General features: G+C 42.8%; 1 protein-coding gene across 22 annotated transcripts in view; it reads right to left on the reverse strand.

Annotated features, from left to right (window-relative positions):
* si:dkey-205h23.2 (CUGBP Elav-like family member 4) overlaps positions 1 to 21,924 on the reverse strand; it is a 163,099-nt gene that overhangs the window by 129,114 nt on the left and 12,061 nt on the right. For all 22 annotated transcript variants that reach the window (XR_005209784.1, XM_037791471.1, XM_037791445.1 and 19 more), the window contains exon 2: positions 21,708 to 21,790. Coding sequence is in view for 21 of the 22 variants with exons in the window: in XM_037791471.1 (XP_037647399.1) it covers positions 21,708 to 21,790 (83 nt within the window). In the remaining variant the exon portion in view is untranslated. The remainder of the gene's footprint in view (positions 1 to 21,707; positions 21,791 to 21,924) is intronic.

A 21,924-nucleotide genomic window follows, 5' to 3' on the forward strand; every position in this document is an offset into this window, starting at 1 on the left:
ACAGCTCGCACTCGCATCTGCATTCATTACCTCTCATTTTTCGCGGCGCACAAAAAAACGTCTCGCGGAGCCGCTGTTGTGCACTCATGACGGGCTTCGCGGCGCCGTCACAGCACCGGCCTTCAGGGCTCACGGCTTCCACGGTTGAGACAGTCAGAGGTCAGTAATGAATATACATGTGTGGTCTGCAGCGGGGACGATACTGGGAGAAATAGAGCGAGGGAGGAAGATGAATATTGAGTTAACGTGCAGAGCAGAGTAGGGCTACATTCCCAGTTCCCCAGTCACAATGTCCTCTGCTGTTAGTCTCAGTCTGGCTTGTGAACATAAATATTTACACGGCTGTCACGATCAGGATTTATAGGACATCCTCTGCTCTTCCCGTAAGAGAAATATAAAGTGTGCTTTATTCCCTATTTTCTTTTGCAGAGGTAAAGTTTCCTTTTTGCACAATGGCAATGAAAGCCTCGCTCGCTCTGGGATGTCTATGCAACCCTGTTTTCTCATACTGAGCGCACAGGGTATGAATATTGTCTCATTATATTGACAGTTCTCGTCCTTGCCAGTTTCAATAACCAGCATTCAGCAAAAGAACTGCTGTAATATAAACAGTTTGGATATTTCCAACTGATGGGCTGGTGAAGTGAGGGAGAGGCAACAGAGGCAATAAAAAACACAGACAATATACCTATTGTCTTTCTTTGTAATACTGGATGCAATAACAATACTCCAGGCTAGCCCGTCTGATGTTTATCTTTGTGTGAATGTATGTGTGTCCAGGCTAAATGTTTGTGACCATTACTGGAATATTCTCAATTGACGCAGCACCAATGCAAACACCTTTCTCTCTCTCTATTTTTCTCTCTCTTTCCTCCTGATTCCATCCTAATCTGCCAATGCCAAATCTATTTTGTCATGTAACTCCTCTGATAGGTTGGCATGTAATTAACTCCTTGGCATGCACTGTGGGTTGTCATTTGCATGGTAATAAATCTCTGCTCCTTACTGTAGGCGGGGGAAGCATACAGAACTGTGTGCTTAGCTTCAGCAAACATCCCTGTCTAACCCTTATAAACTCCCCCTGTCTCCAACCTGTTTGGTCCGAGAGGAGTAATCGTCATTTCCAGGTGGCAGGCCATATTGATTAAACATTGCGGTTAGTTTTTTATGAATGTATTTAAGGGAGAGCGCTGGCAAATGAAGCTTTTGGACAACTGACTGCTATTAATCCGACGGAACGTTTTGGAGCCTTGTATTTATTTGTTCCTACAAGCCTTCTGCCATCCATTACAAAGTCATTTCCTTTTGTCCACTTTATCAATTTTGAGGCTTCATCTTTCCTTGAGATCCCTGGCTCTCGCCCAGCTTATATATCTGCCAAAGCCACAAAGAAGAGGCCAAGCCAAAGAGTGTGTGTAAGTATTTGTGTCCCTGAGTGCACATGCACGCACACAAATAACAGGGCGAAGAGATGAGGCATTTGGGGCAAGAGAGGAGGAGTGTGTGTGTGTGTGTGTGTGTGTGTGTGTGGGAAGGGTGGGGGGGTGCGAGGTGATTATATGTGTGTGTTTTGAGAGATGGATGAACGGAGTAAAGATTGCACTCATCTGTCGTGGTACAGTGCTCCCATCAGGTCTAATGAGTGTGCCGGGGTGACCTCAGTCTCGTAGGTTCACAGGCCTGATTAAACATCGTCTCCGAGTCGGCTCAGGGGATGCCGGGCAGACCAGCGCCGGCTCCCCGCTCTCCTCTTCTCTCCCCTCTCTTTGCTCCCCTCCATCGTCCTAATGGCTCCTTCTGATCTAACCCCATTTATCTCCATCACCCCCCCCCCCACCCCTCACACACACACACACACCTCCTCACCCCTTGCTACCCTGTGCTTCACTCCACCAGCGATACTCCCTTTGTTTGACTGTCATCTGTCTTTATTAATATTTTCCCTTCTCTTGACTTGTGCGCGGTTATAGCGTATATGGTCGACAGTTACACGCTTTCTCTTGACTGTCATCAGTAAAGGTGTGTGCTGACTCTGACTTTTTCCTCATCCTTCTATGTTTATTCAGAGCTAGTACGCCATAATGAGGCTGAGGTTGATGATGATTAACTGCAACAGGATCCAGGAACTGGCGTAACTCACGATAAGACAGCTTTCTGCGGAGACTTTGATTTATTTGGCCGTAAGGTGCGGCAATATTGGCCGTTCCTCTGAGCCGGAGGCCGCGCGGGGTCACGAGTCGGAGACATGCAGTTAAGACGCAGCCAGCCAGCACGTTTTAATCTTTCTCTCTTCACTTTGATCTCAGTAACTTCAGTCGAAGCTCGCTCAAATCATCGCCAAGACGTTTTAAAGAGTTGCAATTAGGGCCAAATAGCCCGTCATTTATCAAGCTCCTTTCATGTCCACCATTTTATTTTATGAAAGCAATCGATTGTCTGGCATGGAGGCGCGCAGCCCCAACCTGTGCTTGTGCTCTATACAGTAGGTGAGAGCGATGAGCACAGTCAGGCCATCGCTCCGGCAGTGAGTGAGAGAGATGGAGGGGGATCTGGCTGGCTGGCTGGAACACCATGACCGACGCTGCTTTCGCATTTGCACCGGAGTAATCAGACAGCCTGGTCTGGTAAAAATACAGCAGCTAGTCAAAATGCCATGGGCTCCGGGCATCTGTGTTTGCTTTCGGGGTGGGGCTCGGCTGTTTGAAGAGAGGCAGGAGAAGAGATGGTGAAAAACAGGCAGAGGTCAGAAGAAAGGAGAGAGGAAAGAGAGTACCAGTAAGAGAGCAAACAAAGCTATAGCGTGCGCTACAGTTGTGCGTTGTTTATTTACAGTTTTGTGTTATTTACATCATCGCTCCAGAGGAGTGCTCAGCTTCTTTACAGACAGACGGCGAGGGAAAGACATGTGGCCGACACAGACTTAGACAAAGAGAGAGGGAGGCTACACACACACACTCGCAAGCACACCAACACACAGCCGACTGGGATTTGTTCATCACAGCAGCAAAAGCCTATTCAGAAAAACGATGTACAAAATGAGCACCGTTCATCAATATTTAAATCCTCAAACTGTGAAATGAAACGTATTTAATACATAAAATATGCATGTGTTCTTTAAAGATTTGGTCTGCGGGAGATGTGTGTGTTTTTTTTCATGGCGAGTAATACAACAGTCTTTTACATGCATATTTATTAGCAGCCTATATTAATGGATTAATGAGAGGAAGAGATCCACGTGCATACGCAAATGTCCAAGCACATACACAAAACGAGCAAATTATCTTATATCCACAAAGTGTGCACTTCCATCCACACACACAGTGAGACACACAGCAGCAGAGCAGAGCTCCAGCAGTGCGGGGCAGGAGAGGAGGCTGCAGGGCCCTGACCACATAATCATCTCCTAGAGAGTGATCATCAAGGCCTCCAACATCACTGCACAAATACACCAACCTTGGACCCCCTGGCATGATGGGAGGGAGGAGGGGGTGAAGACAAGAGTGTTTACAGGAAAAAAGGAAGGGAGGGAGAAAATAAAAAGAGAGGGGGAAAAAAAAGGAAATTAAAAAGTGGACAGCTGAAAGAGAGAGGGGAGATGGGGTCTGTGTTTGCAGGGGGGGGAAATGGAAGGAAGGCGGAAAATTAAGGAGAGAATATAAAGCACAAGAAAGATAGAAAGGGAGAATGAATGGATAGCTGTTATATTGACAGGGAAGGGGAAAGAAGATGAGGAGGAAAAAGAGATATTATGGGTCTTTTTTGATGGGTTAGGTGGAGGAGAGGGAGAAAATTGGGAAGGGTGAAAGGCAGGAGAAGAAAGTGAAAGGGGGTCCGTGTTTACAGGAGAGGAGAAAGGAAAAAATAAAGTAAGAAAGAGACAGGCGAAGGAAAGAATTAGAGATGAAAATGGGGCTGTGTTGACAGGAAATGGCCTAAGAGTAAAGAAAAGAGGAACATGATGAGAGAAAAAGAGCAAAGGGGAGCGAGAAAGAGGTGGGAAACAAACATAAAGAGAGAGGCAGAAATAAGGGAGTGAGTGTATCTGTTTGCCACGCATGAATGTACAGCAGTGTTGCCCTGGAAACGGCAGCCGCTTGCATTATGAGCTGATTAGTTGCCCTCCTCCTTGAACTCCCCCCCAACCGAGTTGTCTTACACAACAGGGTGTGTGCATGCTACCTGGGACACGGTCTGATGAACAATCTCACACACACAATAAACTCAGCCTTTACTCCTGGTTTCTGCCCATTGTATTCACTGTAGCCAATACCTTTCCACGTCGACATCTCAATCTTTCACTCTCCGCTGGACTCTCTGCCGCTCCGTCTCTCTCTGTGTGTGTGTGTGACGTGGCAGGGTGCTAATCTTGGCCCTTATCTTTGCCCGCAGCTCTGCTCACATTCCCTTCTCCACAAGCACCTTATCTGCCATCACTGTCAATCAGAGCAGATCAGGCTACCTACAGCTGAGTCTGCTCGACCACCCTCCTCCCCTCGCCACCCGCCGACCAGCCTTCGCTACATGTCCATTACCAACACTCGCACCATGCATCCCCCCCAGCCCGCAGCATCTTTCTCACACACACACACACACACACACACACGCACGTACACAAGCAAACTTAAAAAAAACAAAACATTATTAGGAGAAACACCAACACCGGCATCTGTTGTGCACTTAAATTGACTTCCTTTGTCAGAACCTGATTAGCATGTCTGACCACTAAACTCCTGCATCCTTACCAGCTAATTACCAGATCGGTTCTTGTACCAGCTCATAGCAAAAAACAAGGGTGAAATTTGATTTTGATTAGAATTTGCCTCAAGGGAGCAGAGCCAAAGTGCAGCAGTAATTCAGCAGCAAGCGTTGCAGCAAACAGAAGCTCTTTTGCAATCACCATTGGCTGTACATATATTGCAGGGTCACTAAACAAGCTTTTATTGTCAATTTCATACATCAAGTAAGAAGGAAATATAAATAAGAAAAAGTAAAATATTTAGGCATATTTAAAGTATGTTAGACTTGTCTGGGCTGATACAACATATACTACAGCAACCTATAACCTTATTATCATCATGTTTCACAGTAATGTAGTAAGTTTGATGAGGAAACTAGATAAATTAACAATATGTTTTATTGCTGTGTTCAATATTTTGATGAGGGACAATTTAGTATAAGAGTGTGTGTGGTGAAATGCAAAATTATTTTAGTTTAAATCACATTCTTTAACACGTTAACACAAATTAAATTTAACGCCACTAATTTCTTTGAGGCATTAATGCAACATAGCTTGTAGTGGGCTCAGTTTTAAAGCTAAAGTGAAGAAGACTAGCATCATATGAAACTAAGAAATCTAAGGAATCCATTGGTACCAACCATGTCATACTAGCTTGTCCCAAATAAAACTAAATAACGCAACGCTAAATTTTGGTAAGGAAAAAATGGCATGGCCATTTTCAAAGGGGTCCCTTGACCTCTGACCTCAAGATATGTGAATGAAAATGGGTTCTATGGGTACACACGTGTCTCCTCTTTACAGACATGCCCACTTTATGATAATCACAGGCCGTTTTGGGCAAGTCATAGTCGAGTCAGCACACTGACACACTGACAGCTGTTGTTGCCTGTTGGGATTGAGTTTGCCATGTTATGATTTGAGAATATTTTTATGACAAATGCAGTACCTGTGAGGGTTTCTGGACAATATGTGTCATTGTTTTGTGTTGTTAATTGATTTCCAATAAATATATACATACGTTTGCATAAAGCAAGCATATTTGCCCACTCCCATGTTGATAAGAGTATTAAATTCTTGACAAATCTCCCTTTAATGTACATTTTGAACAGATACATTTTTTTTTGTGATTAATCACAATAAGCTATGGACAATCGTGCAATTTATTGCAATCAAATATTTTCGATTGACAGCCCTATTCTGTGTAATGAAAGTTTTTGTTCTGTACTTAACTGCATCATCAGAATGTTGAACTTGTTAATGTAATACTGTTAACATTTACATTTTCCTGACTAATTCTCATTTTGCACAAAGCATGCTCAGAAAAGGCTCCATTATCCTACCCAAGGGAAAAGCCAGTATACATGTTGGATGGATAAGTGATGTTATTTGGTTTATGAAAGTGCACTCTCACAGAAAAAAATTCCCTGAAGTAACACTACGTTATATTTGTCGTAGCTGTGTAGTCATGTGCATGTACACAGTACAGCAATGACAGACATGCAAATGACCACACACACTCCAGCCCATCGGCACTCTCCTCCAATCAGGCAGGGCCGGTGACCTCCCACCGTGCGTTCACACTGGGAAACCCACCCATCTAAATACTGTGCACACAGCCCACCATTCACCCACCCACCCACTAATCAGGAGCACTAATCCAGACCGCCGACATTTTTGGTTCACAAGCCTCGCCGTGAGGGCAGCCGCACCGCAGGTACTACAAAAAAGGAGAGAAAAATAAAATAGCACAAATCCCTTTTGGGCAGGTTTAATATTTTTAGGCGAGGGCACTTTTATGTGGGGGCAGGTGTGCTCCGGCTCCCTAATGCTGAAGTAATTGTAGATAATGGAGTTTTAAGGACAGCTGCTGATGCAGGTTTAAGTAGGATTTGGGTAGAGATTTATTGTGGAGGGAAAATGGGCAGAATGGGTGGAAAAGTTGGAGAGGTGCGAGCGCGAGGGAGTGAAGGAAGAGGTGGTAAAGGAGATGTAGAGGTTAGGGGAGAGGGGGGTCTGCCTCGGCTTAGCCCAGCAAAGGTGAGAAGCAGGAGGAAAGGGAGGGGAGGTAGTAAAAAAAAAAGATATGGCTCTATCTTCTTGCAGAAAAAAAAGCTCTGGGAGTGAGAGGCAAAAAAAAAATAAAAAATGAACTCATCCATAGTTTAGTGTGAAACGAGAGCCCGTCTGGCCCGGTGCTTCTCGAGAAAAGGGGGTTATAGAGGGCACAAGCTGGATGACTAATTGGGGAGGATACGAAATGAGGCTTGACTCAATCTACACCCTTGAATCAACTCTGCCCTACAGTATGCGTCAAATGGGCTCCCTAAGTGGTGCTTTTCCATTGATTATACCCTTTCAATGTTACGCTCCAACTCCTTGTTGGAAAAATTTGACAGAAAAAAAAAGGGTGTGTGGGGGGGGCAGTTGAAATACCGGTCAATACTTAACGGGGGCAAACCAGAAAAGTAGGAAAGCAGAGAGTGAGTAATATCATATAAACAGATAGCCGTGAAAGCGATTTGAGAGAAAGAGAGAGAGAGCGAGAGAGGACAGAGGTGTGTAAAAAAGTACGTTTGGCTTGCCGTAAACGCAGCGGTGCGTGGCACTTCGCCTGGCATGGTACTCACACTTTATGAGGTGTGGAGGGGCCGTCTCCCTCGCCTGTCTGCCCGTTTTAATGATACAGTTTAAATGGAAAAGCTGGAGCTTCAGTCGGCACCAAGGACTCCACTCCTTCTGGACCACACACACACACACACACACACACACACACACACACACACACCTAGATGGGCATGCATAAATACATACTCACACACACGCATACAAGTTGACCCATGCACACACATCAGCATTATCTCAGGGAATTTGTACTTATTTGTATAAATTAAGTAGGGCAGCCATCCATTGAAATATTTAATCACGATTATCACACCATTGACCATAATCGCGATTAATCGCAAATTAATCGCACATTTTTTATCTGTTCAAAATGTATTTCGAAGGGAGATTTGTTAAGTATTTAATACTCTTATCAACATGGGAGTAGGCAAATGTGCTTGCTTTATGCAAATGTATGTATATATTTATTGCTTGAAATCAATTAACAACACAAAACAATGACAAATATTGTCCAGAAACCCTCACAGGTACTGCATTTAGCATAATAAAATATGCTCAAATCATAACATGGCAATCCCAACAGGCAACAACAGCTGTCAGTGTGTTGACTTGACTATGACTTGCCCCAAACTGCATGTGATTATCATAAAGTGGGCATGTCTGTAAAGGGGAGATTAAGTGGGTACCCATAGAACCCATTTTCATTCACACATCTTGAGGTCAGAGGTCAAGGGACCCCTTTTAAAATGGCCACGCCAGTTTTTCCTCCTACCAAAATTTAGCACAAGTTTGGAGCCTTACTTAGCTTCTTTCGTGACAAATGTTATTATCACGTTAACTTTGGCAGCCCTAAAATTAAGATTTTCTGGTCATGTTTACTTAAGAAAAAGCAAAACCATGACCTAAACCTTACATTAACTTTAACCAAAATAACCTAATCTTAATCAAAATCAACATAAATAAAAAGAAAACAACTAAATTAAAAGTTGATATGGTGGCAGGTTTGTAAATGTTAAACAAATACAAATTAATAGTGATCTAATGAACAAAATGGCTTTGTGTTGCCAATCGGAGATTGTTTGAACATCTGTAGATTTAACAGGACAAATAAGAATATTACTCACATTCCAACACAACACACACACACACACTCTGTACACCCTCCACATGTTGTATAGATCATCACAGGCCCGAGGTAGAGCCTCGGATGAGAGCAGGGAGCGACAGCGCTGAAGCCAGGAGGTGAAACTGGCTGTCAGAGCTGTGAAGTCTCCTCAGATCTGCCCCATGTGTCTGGCCACTGTACAGACAGAAGAGACGGTTTTTACCAACACCCCTCACCTATCACTGTAACCTCTCAGAGGAGAACATACCGCAGTAATGCAATATTGATCTGACAATGTAGTGTGTGTGTCCCTGCACAGGTGTGTGTGTGTTTGGGTGAGATGTGTGCTCGCCAGTCGTGTGTACAAGTGACTAAGCTGTGTATTGTTTGTGTGTGTGTGTGTGTGTGTGTGTGTGTGTGTGTGTGAGATAGGAAGGCGGCTATGCGAGCGATGCATTAATAAGCAAGAGGTGAGGTGTTAGCCTTGGTGCTATTTCGACACCTCGCTGTCAGAGCTTTCCTCTGCCATGGCGGGCCTGACTGAACAGAAACTAGCGGGGGGCCTGTGCACCCCCATTTCACCTTTCACTCCTCTGTATCGTCATCTTGCTTTCTCTCATTTTCCTTCTGTCTCACTGTCTACCTGTCTGTGACGAGGAAATCATTATTTTATTCTAGTATTGACAGCTACAGTTGCACTGAAAAGCGTATATTACTCAGTGAGTAAGCAATATGGGAATTAAGCCTTTGAATAGATGTATTTAAAGCTTCAGTATAGGCAGAAGGTTTTTGGCATCATTGGGCAAAAATCCCATAATAACCTTTCAGCATATTGTAATTCAAGTGTTCTGACAAACAGGTCATTTCAGAGAGAGAGAGCGTCTTCAGCTTGTGTTAACCACAGACCTTATTTTAGGCATCCAACCAAAAACCCATTCAAAAAACCCATTGACCTCCAGACGAGAGAACTGGAAGTGCTAAACTGCTAACTCATTTCCGGGTTTTATGACTCATTTCTGTTTCACTCTATTCAAATTGATTTATTAGCCTTTATAGTTCCAATGTATTCAAATACTGTATATCTTGAGACGTGAATGTATGAATGAATAATGGTATGAATAACTCAATGCATAGTTGCGGATAAGTTTTCAGTTTATTATGTTTGCCCTTTTCTTTTAGTTAGAATGATGAAATTCATTGATCACAAAAAATAATTACTGTAACCACTGAATAATAATGAAATAATTTGCTATGTCATTGCAATTCACTGACTCTAGATGGCCAAAAAAAAGAAAATAAGAAGAAAAAAGAAATATCATGCCTACAAAAATGTGTGTAGCGCTGCACATTATTGCAACAACAAAAGCAATTTGTGTTTGATTTTTAGATATCTTTGTTTCGTTCATGTTGTCAATAGAACCTAGGCATGAAATGGTATAACATGAGGTTGATGCAATACTTGTTCCTATCGAGCAAGCAGTCTGTCTCCATTGCTGTAATTCAAATTGTCCCCAGTAGATGTCCAGTAAGCCTTTTTATAAATGTAGGACAAACATAGTGTAAGAAAGAGAAGGATAACAACTCGTGGATTCATATTCTGTATGTTCATAATGCTACTTCACAGTTTCTTTTTTATTCTCCTCACCCAGAGAACTTTCTTTTCCTGTCTGTGTGAGTCAGAGTCTGCAGAGGATAAAAGACCAATACTGTACTGACACGAGGAACGGAGGCATGGCAGCACAAAGGGCTAAGCAATGAGAGAGAGAAAGAAAGACTGCAAAGAATATTTAGATTATCTTACTATACATCTGAGGACATTAAAGGATAAGGTCACATTTTCTCTCTCTATCTTACTGACATTCCCTTAATGTACATTGAAACAATTTTCCAATGGAAATGGATGAGAGAGAAAATCCAGATCCAAATCCATTCTTGTTCTGTGTTGAAAATACTTTCCAAAGTTCAGCTGAAGTTAATGTGAGACTTCAGAGGTCTGAGTTAAAAGTGCGTATCTTCCAAAGTCAGTCTGTTGAGTACAAAATCCCCCATTTGCAGTGTTACTTTGCAGAGCTGTGGTGAAGAAAATGGTAACACAAAGAGGGAATTTCTTACAAAAAAGACTTTGGAGGATACCCACTTGTACTTAGGAAAGGATCACCTCGAGACCAGTATGAACAGGAGGAAAGATTATAGCAAGCAAAACCTGTTTCAATGTTCATATACTCTACGGGCACACGACTACTGTTTTAAGACATATAGAAAAAATGTGAACAGATCCATTAAATGTACCCTTGATTACTGCACATTAACCATGACCCTTTCTTGATTCAAAGGAAGTCTGATCTAAACTATAAAATGAAGTCCTAACCCTAACATAACCTTTTTATCCTTCCAAATTCTCATTTTAATGCTGCTACATGCAGTTGTTAACATCAATTAATTGTTCATGATTGATAATTGCCAAAATACTGACATCCTCTAATCCCCCTATGCTGCATTCTCACTGGCTGAGATTTAGTGGGTTTTATGGCAAAAAGAGGAGCAGCTATTCCAGTACTAAATGATACAACACAGTTATCCTCTGTAGTAAAGCAAAAGTTTTGAGGGAAAAGGAAAAAAAAAAAAAAAGCAGGAGGGGTTACAGGATATAAACAAAGCAATACCCTGGCTTAAGGGATCCAATTTTTACCATATTTGTGTGTCTAACTGACTAATAGGGACAACCGTTTCTGAAACTGGTCCAGCATTCAGGGAGAGCGCAGCAGCCGCCAGCCGTTCATGGGCTGCAATATGGTGCTATTGGGGCAAGCTGGCACCGTCATTTAAGTCTACTAAAAGTGCTTGTTTTTGTCATGACAGGCTATGATTGTTATTGTAAGTGTCTGACATCATGGTAAGAGTTTCGCTCAAGGAGAAGTCTCGTTCTGAAATCTGGCAGGGTGAAGTGTTGCCAGAAGACAACGGTGGAATAGTGGAAGACATCCATGGTGGAAATGCGAGTACCAGCCGGGCAGAGTTTGTTGTGTTGGAGTACAGAAAGTTTAGCTTAGTGTTATCTAAAATATTTACAATGTGATGGCTGAATAGTATGAGTATATGGGCATTCAGTTTTCACAACAAGACTTTTCCTTGAGCTGGATACAATAACAAACAGACCGGATCGAGCAAAAGGTAGGAAAAAGTTGTATTTCTCTGTAGGGTCCTTTCAATAATGTTATCACACACATAATAACAATCTGAGCCTGTCAGTGGCAAAAACAAGCACTTTTAGTGGACTTAACGTTACATTGACGGCGCTCAGTGCCTTCACAGCCTATTTAGCAGCTGCCGGTTACAACGTTATCCCTCAATACTGGACCAATTTCAAAAATTGTTGTCCCTATTAGATACAAAAACATGGTAAAATAGGGTCAGGTTTAAAAATACAGAAGTTATCCTTTAAGATAGAGATACTTGCGACTCTTAATCATAGTCTCAGCTCTTTATGTTGATGTCCCCAATAAATGAGAGACAGTAGCCTATGAAAAAAATACCAAACATAGCTTCCTTAATCCCAAACCAAAGAACCATAAACTGCCCTCTTGAAGAAGCCAAAATGACTGACCAAATGCCCCTTACTTCAAATGTCCATATTTCAAACTGGTTCTTATAAGAAAAGAAATACAAGAGCACTCACATGCACATCACTCACACACACACACACACACACACACACACACACACACAGATAGTATAGTATATAGACTGACTCATAGGAGCTCAGAAACAGCAGTTGTTCCCAGTGCAATAAAACAGGCAGACCAACTAATGGAACCACCCACACACCAAACATACTTTTTATCACACACCACCTTCACAAACACACACACACACACACACACAGTGTTTTTGTCCCAGCCCACTCATTGCTCGTTAGCTGCTGCTACATCGGGTGGTTGTTTTTTTGCGTTGCTGCTGTGACACACTCTGGCTGCTGCTTCGCTCTGTCTGCTGCGAACGCACCACCCAAAAATACTTCACCTAACAAACTCTCCTGATTACAGTTTGACTTTCTCGCTGTCTCCTCCTCTCCCTCCTGTCTTTAATCAGCATGTAAACAAGCGCAAGGTCATTTTCTTTCTTAAACGAAATGGGGGAGATAAGAGGAGCGTGGCGTAGTTAATCCTTTGGACACACTGATGGAGGAGTTTGTCCTGGTGATGCTCGGGTGTTAATTATGCAAGAATGCATCTCCTCTCTCTCTCTCTCTCTCTCTCTCTCTCTCTCTCTCTCTTTTTCTCATGATGACTCATCAATTCATCTCTTTCCTTTTTTACTCTCTTTTCCCTGTTTCCTTGTTTCACCCCATCCCCCATTTTTCTGTCCCCTCCTAAATATGTCAGATGTCCAATCGCATATTTTTCACCAGTCCTAAGAGGTGCCTCCAAGGTCCCCTCTCTCTCTCTCTCTCTCTCTCTCTCTGTGTCACTATGTGTGGAGATCTTTTTCAAATCAGCACATAGTTTACACTAGTCCACGTGATTAACTTCGGTGTTTGATAACTGGGCCTGCCAGAGTGATTTGCTGAACTCAGCAGCATCATGTTGTCTTTAGCCCTTGTTTCGTCTTTGAACAAATACATGCAGATTGCCTGGATGTCTTCGGTGATTGCCAGAGTGAGGTGTGAATTGCAATGAAAGGCTACTAACTTACTTGATAGGCAGGAGAGGGACGAAAAAGAGAGGGAAAGGGGGACAAACTAGCGGGGGGGGGGTAGGAAAGAAAAGTAAGGACACGAGAAATAGTTCAGTTTTCGACACCGTTTCTCATTACCAACTAATTGTGGGGTGCCAACACCTGTTTCTATTGAGACATCACATTGTCTGAAACTATCCCTTTGAATATCACACAACTTTAAAGGTAGATTTACACCTTGATCTTCTCAAATTGAATGAGATGGGAAGTTAATTAGCCAAATCCACAGCAGTTTTTGATGATTTGGAGTTAAAGATCCAGCCTCAAGTATTCATTTTTGGTTCCTTTTTGATTTTTCTTCCCAATTGTTATTGCCAGACAGCCTGATCTTGATGCAGCGGAAAGTTTGATGTTTAATTGGTTTAGGAAATGCCATATTCCAGCGTGCAGCCTAACTGAGACAGCGATCCGACCCGAGTAAAAGACTAAAAGCATCATTCTCTGAGGTATGACAGCACCCGGGCCTCATTTCCATCCCTCTCCGCTATATTTCTCAGCCTTCTCCTCTTCCCCAGTGAAGCAGCAATGTTAACAATGCTGTCCCCACATTTACCAGTTCTGCCTCATTACAGCTAAAGAAGTGGATAAATTAGCACAGGAGAGCATGCATGGCGGAGTCTGACTCCACCTGTCAGAGAGGGAAAGATAGTGAATGTGTCGACGTGGAGGAAGGGTGTGAAGGAGCTGCTCAGCTTACACGCTTTCAACACACATTAAAACAAAACCCATCCAGTGTGGCTGACGCTAATCTTTCCAAAATCATTACCTGTGGTACACCTTTCAATATTTTAGAATACAGGCAATCATGCTCTGTAACGGTTTTCTCATTTGTCAATCAATGATTCATATTGCTGTATCTTTCATCTTAAAGAGCTATTGTTTTGTTCTAGCAATCATTGGGAGTGGTTTGACAAGGTCGGCTTGTTGCTTTCAGACATTTTGTTAGCACAGAATAAAAACTATGACCTATGGGAGGGTCTCTCTAATTGGTCTGTGTATCATACGTTCTATTATACATAATGTGTTACGTGATGACATCACCACGTTACCTTTAAGAAAAGGCGTTACTTCAATCAAGGCAGTTCAGGAGCAGTGTTTCTGTGGGGCATAGTAACTCCCTTTGGTGTGGACTTTGGACTTTGTAACTTTGCAGACCTTTTACATGCACAAAAAAACTATATACTGTAACGCACTAAAGGAAAGAGAGAAAGTACAAAAGCATAATAGGTCCTCTTTAACCTTTACAGTCCGGTTCACCAGTGTTGACAGACGGCCTGTAGGCTGCGTAATAATCATAGAGGCATTATTGAACCAGAAATATTCCAAGTTACAGGTTAAAGCAGGCTGAGCATTGTAATGATAATAATAATGTAATGATAATTTAATAGAATGAGGAATCAGTTCTTCTTTGTATGTTGCCTTTGTGATTTCCTCTATATATAGTAATGACATTTAATTATGTATTTACTAACTCGCCATATTCTCTTATTCCCATTAGGCTTCCTTCCTAAAATAATCCCCATACAGACTACTGCTACCTTATTGTAATGTATTTTTATGACCTTGTAATTTACATTATCCATTTTTAGTGTGGATCATGATGCTGCCTATTTGACCCCTTCCACCACTTACGTAAGGATGACCATTACTGGGGTTTTGTTGGTGTGATGTTTTCTCATGACTGAAAGTTGAGGCTATGGTTTGGTAAAATTGTATTAGTTATTATATTAGGTATTGAATTACTACTGGAGCTGCTTTGACTGCCACTAGATTTTACTGTATGACGTGAGTATATCAAATCAAATCAAAGAGTCAAAGAAACAAGAGCGTAATTGTCTCCTCCTACACTATATAGAATGAAACACATGGATGCTCTGCTTTCGCAGTGTTTTGCAAGAGTAGAATGCACTTTTACAAATGTTGGATCTCATTTTGAAGGAAAAGTTCCGACTAGCTTTGTTCATGACTCCATCTTTCAATAAACTGAGGAGCTAGGATTTTTCACTGTTATACTGTATTGCAGTATAAGTCCAAGATCAAGAGGACAAATGGGCCTGGTTGTTGGCATCCTCTGAACACCAAAACTCTCCTGCCCTGCAGCCTTTATAAAGCACTATCTCTCCTGCTCATTTGTCCGGCGCCTCTGGTCTGCCATCTTTATGGGCTGGTTAAGGGCTCTCTCACAATCAACTATGTTTTTCGCCCTGTCCACATTCGCCAGTAAAAAAAGCCAGGCGTTCCACGTTGTCCACCCGCCTGCCTGCCTGCCAGGATTAACATTTCGCACTCTCCAAGGTTGAAAATCCCATCAGATGGAACGAAATTAATTTTTGCACAATATTCAGGGCCACCAGCCACATAATAGGAGACAATGCCGAGTGCATCCCTCGATTGTGATTCCATTCACTCCCTAATCGGCAGGATGGCCGCGCACGGTGCAGCAGCGTAGTAAATGCTTTCATCCCAGGGGGATTAGAAAAACAATGGCCCTTTTTAATTTCTTTTCTAAAGCGGGCAGCAGAAAGAAAATGATATAGACGTAATTGATGATGAGGAGAGCAGCGGGAGCCTTAGCAGAGGTCTCACGTCCAGTGCCCAAGCATTTTTTTTTGCTTCATAATGGCAACTGCTCAGGGGCACTGGAGGTTGACAAATCTGGCACGGAGGACAAATTGATCGGCAACAGAACGCAATTTGTCCCTTAAAAGAATGGGTAAAGGCCCTGTGTGGCCTGAGTAATTAGTTTAAACTGCAGCATGTCTGTCCAGGAGTGGACCCGCTGGAGAGCAGCTCAGTGTGTCCTCTGATAAGACGCCCTGATGTTGCAACACACACTCACACAGCTCTCACCTGGAATACTTCACACAAAGCCCTTCCTACTGAATATATCAATTAGCACTTTTTCTTTTTTTAGATATATAGGAATAAAGGAAGGGTGTTAGGCATGTTAGTGCATTTAAAAGTGTGTGTTTTTGTGTTTATTTATATGCATGTGTAGGTTTGCATATCTTACCACCTCATAAATTCCCTTGAGAAGTCACTGTAGAGAAGTCACTTTTACGCGAGGTAAAATCCGCTTTAATAAAGACTAAAATAAAGCAACAAACTTGGAGAATATTTACACAAATCAAACTTTTTTTTGCACTCATACTCACTGAATATCTGAGGCATGTGTGATTTTAAGAGAGTAAAAATGTCAAGGGGGAAATATGCTGGTGGCTTGTTCTCACTGAGACACAGACAGAGATATATGGCAGGTCTATGGTGGCCGCATCTGTGGTGTGATGCGGGGAGAGAGAGTGTCAAGAACATGGATGCACTGGTCCATGGCAGTGTGCTTATTGACACATAATACTGGTATTGCACAATCTTCCCCCTGACCCATTTTTGTGCAACACGCACAGAAGTCAATTTTCTGCACTTTTCATGCACTGAAGAAGAAGAAAAAAAGTGAGAAAGCCAAACATTTCGCTACTCACTTTGGTGGAAGCTTAAAGCTTACCCTTTCAAATTTGAAGAGAAACACTTCAGAAAGTAGGGGTTGTAACTTTTTTTTTTCTCTCTCCTATCTTCTTCACTGTTGCGCTCGGCTGCCTCGTCATCAATACAGGGGTCAGGTGCTGCTGGTACTCAGAAAGCAAAAAAAAAAAATGTGGATCCCTCCACAGAAACCTCTACCTAAAATGACAAGTATAAGGTTGGGGTGCACTCAGCACCTTCCACAGAGAAAGTGTGGAAAAACAGAGTGGGGGAATGAAAGTGGTAGAAATATGATTAGGCAGGAGAAGGCATTGGGGGGAGGGTAGGAAGAGAGCATAAGTGAATGAGAGACAAAGAGAAGCTGGATCTTTTTTTCCTAGAAAATTTTAATTGGCTTTCGGGCTTCAGTAGCACCCAATTAGCATGCTTGTTACATGCGAACACCAGGAGCTAATTGGCCTGAGAGGAGAAAGCGGCGTGGCCCTGAAAGGAGAGAACAGGATTCATTTGAAGGTTCGCGGCTCCAATAGCAGCATGCTGGGAGGCTACTTGGCAAACAGTCGTAAAAGACATTTTGGTGCAAATATTATTTATACATTTGTGCTGTTTTTATTGCCAGATGGTATTGCAAAAAAAATTGCCATAAAGTTTATAGACAGAACGACTTACCTGGATCTACACAAATTGTCTTGATGTTAGAAAGAAAATGTTCATAAACTACTCTTTGGCGCAACTCAGTATGTGAACGTCCTAGGAATTAATCAGATCCGGGGAGAAATCATTCACAGGCATGACCTAACCTGTCCACATGCAGTGCCACGCTGCCCTACATCGGGGGGATATGCTGAATGCGCACGTAAACACAACAGCACCAGAGCTCACCAAGGGCAAGAGGCTGAATCTCTGATTACATTTACTGTACAAACCGTAGCAGCGGGATCGGGTGCACGGGACATCAAGAGCTCATTACGCTCTTTACATGCAATTAATCAAACAATGTAAACACTGCTCGCCTCAGCCACAACACAGAGCCAGATTCTCTGGTGGCAAGGCGAATGCGGTACGCGCAGACTTAGTAAATAAAGGAATGTGAATTATGGAAAAAAATGTAAGATTCACAGCCAGTCTGGAGATGATGTAAGAGTCTGAGCTTCCTGCTGAGACCACACAAGCAGATATATCTGCCTCCTCTCTGTCACACTGCTACTGTAAGCCTTCAGTCTCCTCCTTTTGTGAAACGCACACAGCGTGTTAATATGAAAATATCCACGCTGCGGGAAAAGTGACACTTTGGAACAATGGAAGTATTACATGAAGGACTGAGGTACTTATGAGGCTGCGCATGTACATGTTCCTTCAGCTGTGATGATCTGGGATCAGTTGGAGAGACAATCTCTACTAAGTGAACTTTTCATTTTTAGAGTAAGAATTTGTTGCTTAAATTTAGCACTAAACTTTTTTAATAATAGATTATAATTTTTAAAAATTGAATTGTGAATTATATTTCGAGGGAAACATATTATGTCGTGAAATACGTTTGTTTTTGACGTATTACAAATACGTTTGTCATGATAGTCTGAGGATAATCGGAGTGGTGGATGGGTCAAACAAACATAGGACTTTCACCCAGGAGATCTCTCTTTTGTGTCCCATGTGAGACTTAAAGTCAACGTTCACTTATTTTGATTTTCGTCCGTAGCTTAATGACGAAACAAACATTTTAAGCAGTGCCTGAAATGGACCGAAAAAGGTGCCAGTACCCAAATTCAGCAGTTGCATGACATGATCATTGCATGTGTCTTGGATATATTTATATGTATATCTTGGTAATATATACAATTTCAAATATATTTTAGGTCTACACACGACATACATTTCCACAGTTTGTACACAAATGTATATTTGGTTAATAAAAACTTTTTATATAGCTATAAATAAAATTGTACACAAATATAATATTGCATATATGCTACAATAAAACCAACCTAAAATATGATATTTGTTGACCTACAGATTAAATTATATAATGAGAAGGAATACCAAAGACATTTTCAGCACTGTTTTCTCAACATTAAGTTGCGTGTGTTTAATGTGTTTACACAGAGACACAGTTACGTGGGTGTTCAGGGACGCACACCTAGACTCGCAATAACAAGTAAGGGTACTCGTGGACAAAAATTAGAATTGCCGGTATTCAGTACTGGTACCGGCCTATTTCAAGCCCTGATTTTAAGGCAAAGTAGGATTTTTTTTACTAAACCTAACAATGTAGTTTTGTTGTAATTTTGTAGGAGACAGGGTTGGCCTGCACGCACTCTGCCCATGCAGTCATTGCGCGTCACCAGTGTTCCACAAGCTGTTAGCTAGACAGCTGTGAGTACTAACAATAACCATGTTGTTTATTACTGTCATAATGATAATAGCGGGGGAGTGGCTTTGGAGGACGGGCTGTCAGTGTTGCCGACTTGGTGACCTTTTTGCTAGATTTAGGCACTTTTGGAGCTAGTGCTGCTAGCTACTTTCATCGGAAAATAGTTGGCAACACTGCGCTCGACTTTTTGGTTGGATCATTATCCATGGACCTTAGCTCTAACTTGGTCTGTTCTCTCTGTGTCTCCGCTAACCAAGCTTCAGCAGAACCTACTTTAGCAGACAGGCAACAAAAATGGAGACATGGGACAAGAACTGTCCGGGAAGCTCTTATCACCTCTGCACTCTGCCCAGTAGAAACTACTTTCCTTTTGACAGATGTCAGAAGGAGAATGAGTCAGGCCATGCTCAAAATGCTCTGGCTTTGTCTGTCGCAGACCAAAACCGAATGGTCACCGAGACAACGGTTCGTCAAATTCTCAGCTCCCTTTCCCCATCCTCTTGATTTTTTTCCGTACCAGCCACATCTGTAGGCTCTATTTGAAGAAACCTTTGCAAAATATTATCGTCTGGATCAAACGTGGGAGTTAAGTAAGTGAAATCCAGCATTTTCTTTGCTCCAGAGCTTTGCAGGAAAGTACATTGACTATAGGTCTAAGTAAGTGGGGAAGCCATACAGGGACTTCATGCTGGATAAACATGATGAAATAGGCTGAGGGCTGTCAGAGCTCCTTTAAAGCTACTTCAATTTGCATTTTTAACCTCACATGACTTAACTGTGCAGCTGCTATTGCAAATGTGATTTACCTGCGTCAAATACATTTTTAGGCAGCGTTTGTATTATTTTGTTATCCCAACATTTTATTGTGAGAGAACGACTTTTAAAGAAAGATATTTTTTTAATGGCAGATGTCTCATTGGAACAATATTTGCATGTAGGTAGCCTGACAGTCACAGCGCCGTAGTCGGACTGCACAGTGATGTCTGCAACGCTGTGTGGAGGAGCCACTGAAAGGGCAGCATTATACGACAGAGCATCAGGCCATGACAATGACAATGAGGCTTGTCCAGAAGTGTCACCTCTCTCGGTTTTTGTCTGTCTCTGTCTCCCTCCAACTCTCCTCGTTTTCTCTCTGTGTCTGTCTCATACACGCATCAACACCCACACACTGCCCCGCACACACACACAGAAAGACAGAACATCTTTATTAGCCCTCTGTATGCAGGCTGTGCTCAGCCCCAGATTGCAGGACTGACCCCTCGCTGTGAGCTGTACAGGGGAAATGTTTACCCAAACCCCACAGAACATGCCATTAACCTCTTTCTAGATGGAAGACAAACAAGAATCTCCCTCCGTGAGGGCAATAAAGACGGGAGCACCTATCCAGGACCATCACGACAATCGTCTCATTACGAAGCTGCGGAAGGCAGCAACGAGCCAGGGAGCCCGGTCTCCCGGGGACTCTTTCGCCGCGGTGTACCTATGTGCCTAACATTCAGCGAAGTACCTCTGAAATGCAGTGAAGTGCAAACAGCTGATTAACCCAACAGTGAGGAACAATATAAAGCCCCCCCTCCACAGTCCATCAGTCACCTCTGCCCCCCTCTTTTCAAACCAATCCCTGTCCCTACTATTCTTCCTCTCCTACTTCCTGTCTCTTCCTTCCTATCTTCTTCTGTCTCTCTGTACCCTCCCCAGAGATTAAGACGGATATCCTGAGGCTCTGATTAAAGCCCCAACCTGGGAGGGTGTCTTGGTTCATGGTGAAAGGAGATGGGGGATGGAGTGGGCAGCGAGGAGCCTGGGCACTAGAGCAGTTTCTCGTTCTTAGGGACCCGCGGGCGTAATTCAATCACACCTCGATAATTCCCCTGACGTGAGAGTCGAATCCCCCTCACGCACATCGAGTACAGATAGACACAACGAGCTCACGCTGATCCCAGATTGAGGGTCTCCTCCTGGGTGGGCTTAAGAGCCCACTACTGGGTACGTTTTACCTGTGTCGTTTGAAGAGGCCATTATTTTAATTGAAAAAGTTACCTGCCCGCCAAAGGCAACCGACGGAATACGGGGAAAAATAATCTTTAAAAAAAAATTTTAAAACGGGAGAGAATTAAAACAAAAACACCAGATGGTGATATACATGGTAAAAATGATTGTTTATACTTACTGTTTGATTATATGTGATAATGAGAGTGGGATTCCTCAAGGCAATTAGTGTCTGCGGCAGCCATATTGTGAGAGGACAGGGGAAGGACGGCACAGGCTGTTATGAAGGAGCGCTTATCAAATATCTCCGCCGGGGTGATTATTGTAATAAGACACTGCAAGGTGAGATAGGCCACTCACACTCTTTTAGTATGTCTGCTGGTGTGTGTGCATGTGTGTGTAGGCGGGGGAGCAAGAAAGAATGTGTGTGACGGCGAGCAAGAAAAAGAGGCTGAGAAAGTATGAGTGACTCTTTCCATCTGTTTCCATATCGGTGTGTGTGTGTGTGTGTGTGTCTTAACGTATACTGTGTCCCCATGTGTCTTGGCGTGTGCATGTATGTGCGGGTGCGTGTGTGATATAATCCCTATGTTAATGTAGGTTCCCATGCCAGACCGGCTGGCCCAGGGGCTCTAGCCTATGACAGAGGGCAGATCGGGGGCACTTACCCCTGGCAGAGTCTTCTGTTCATGGAGGGCGCTCTGGGCCTTCAGTGCTGACTCTCTGGCACAGTATGTTAGAAAGGCACATCCTAGACAATCAGGGAGGAGAAAGAAGAGAGATTATTCCACAAGGAATCACCATTTATAACAAAAAGAAGAAAAAGTGTTACAGTGAATGTATGGCTATGTTTAAAGAAAGACTACATGTATAGTAAAGTATAAT

This window comes from Sebastes umbrosus, chromosome 2 (assembly GCF_015220745.1).
Source record: "Sebastes umbrosus isolate fSebUmb1 chromosome 2, fSebUmb1.pri, whole genome shotgun sequence".
Lineage (NCBI taxonomy): Eukaryota > Metazoa > Chordata > Actinopteri > Perciformes > Sebastidae > Sebastes > Sebastes umbrosus.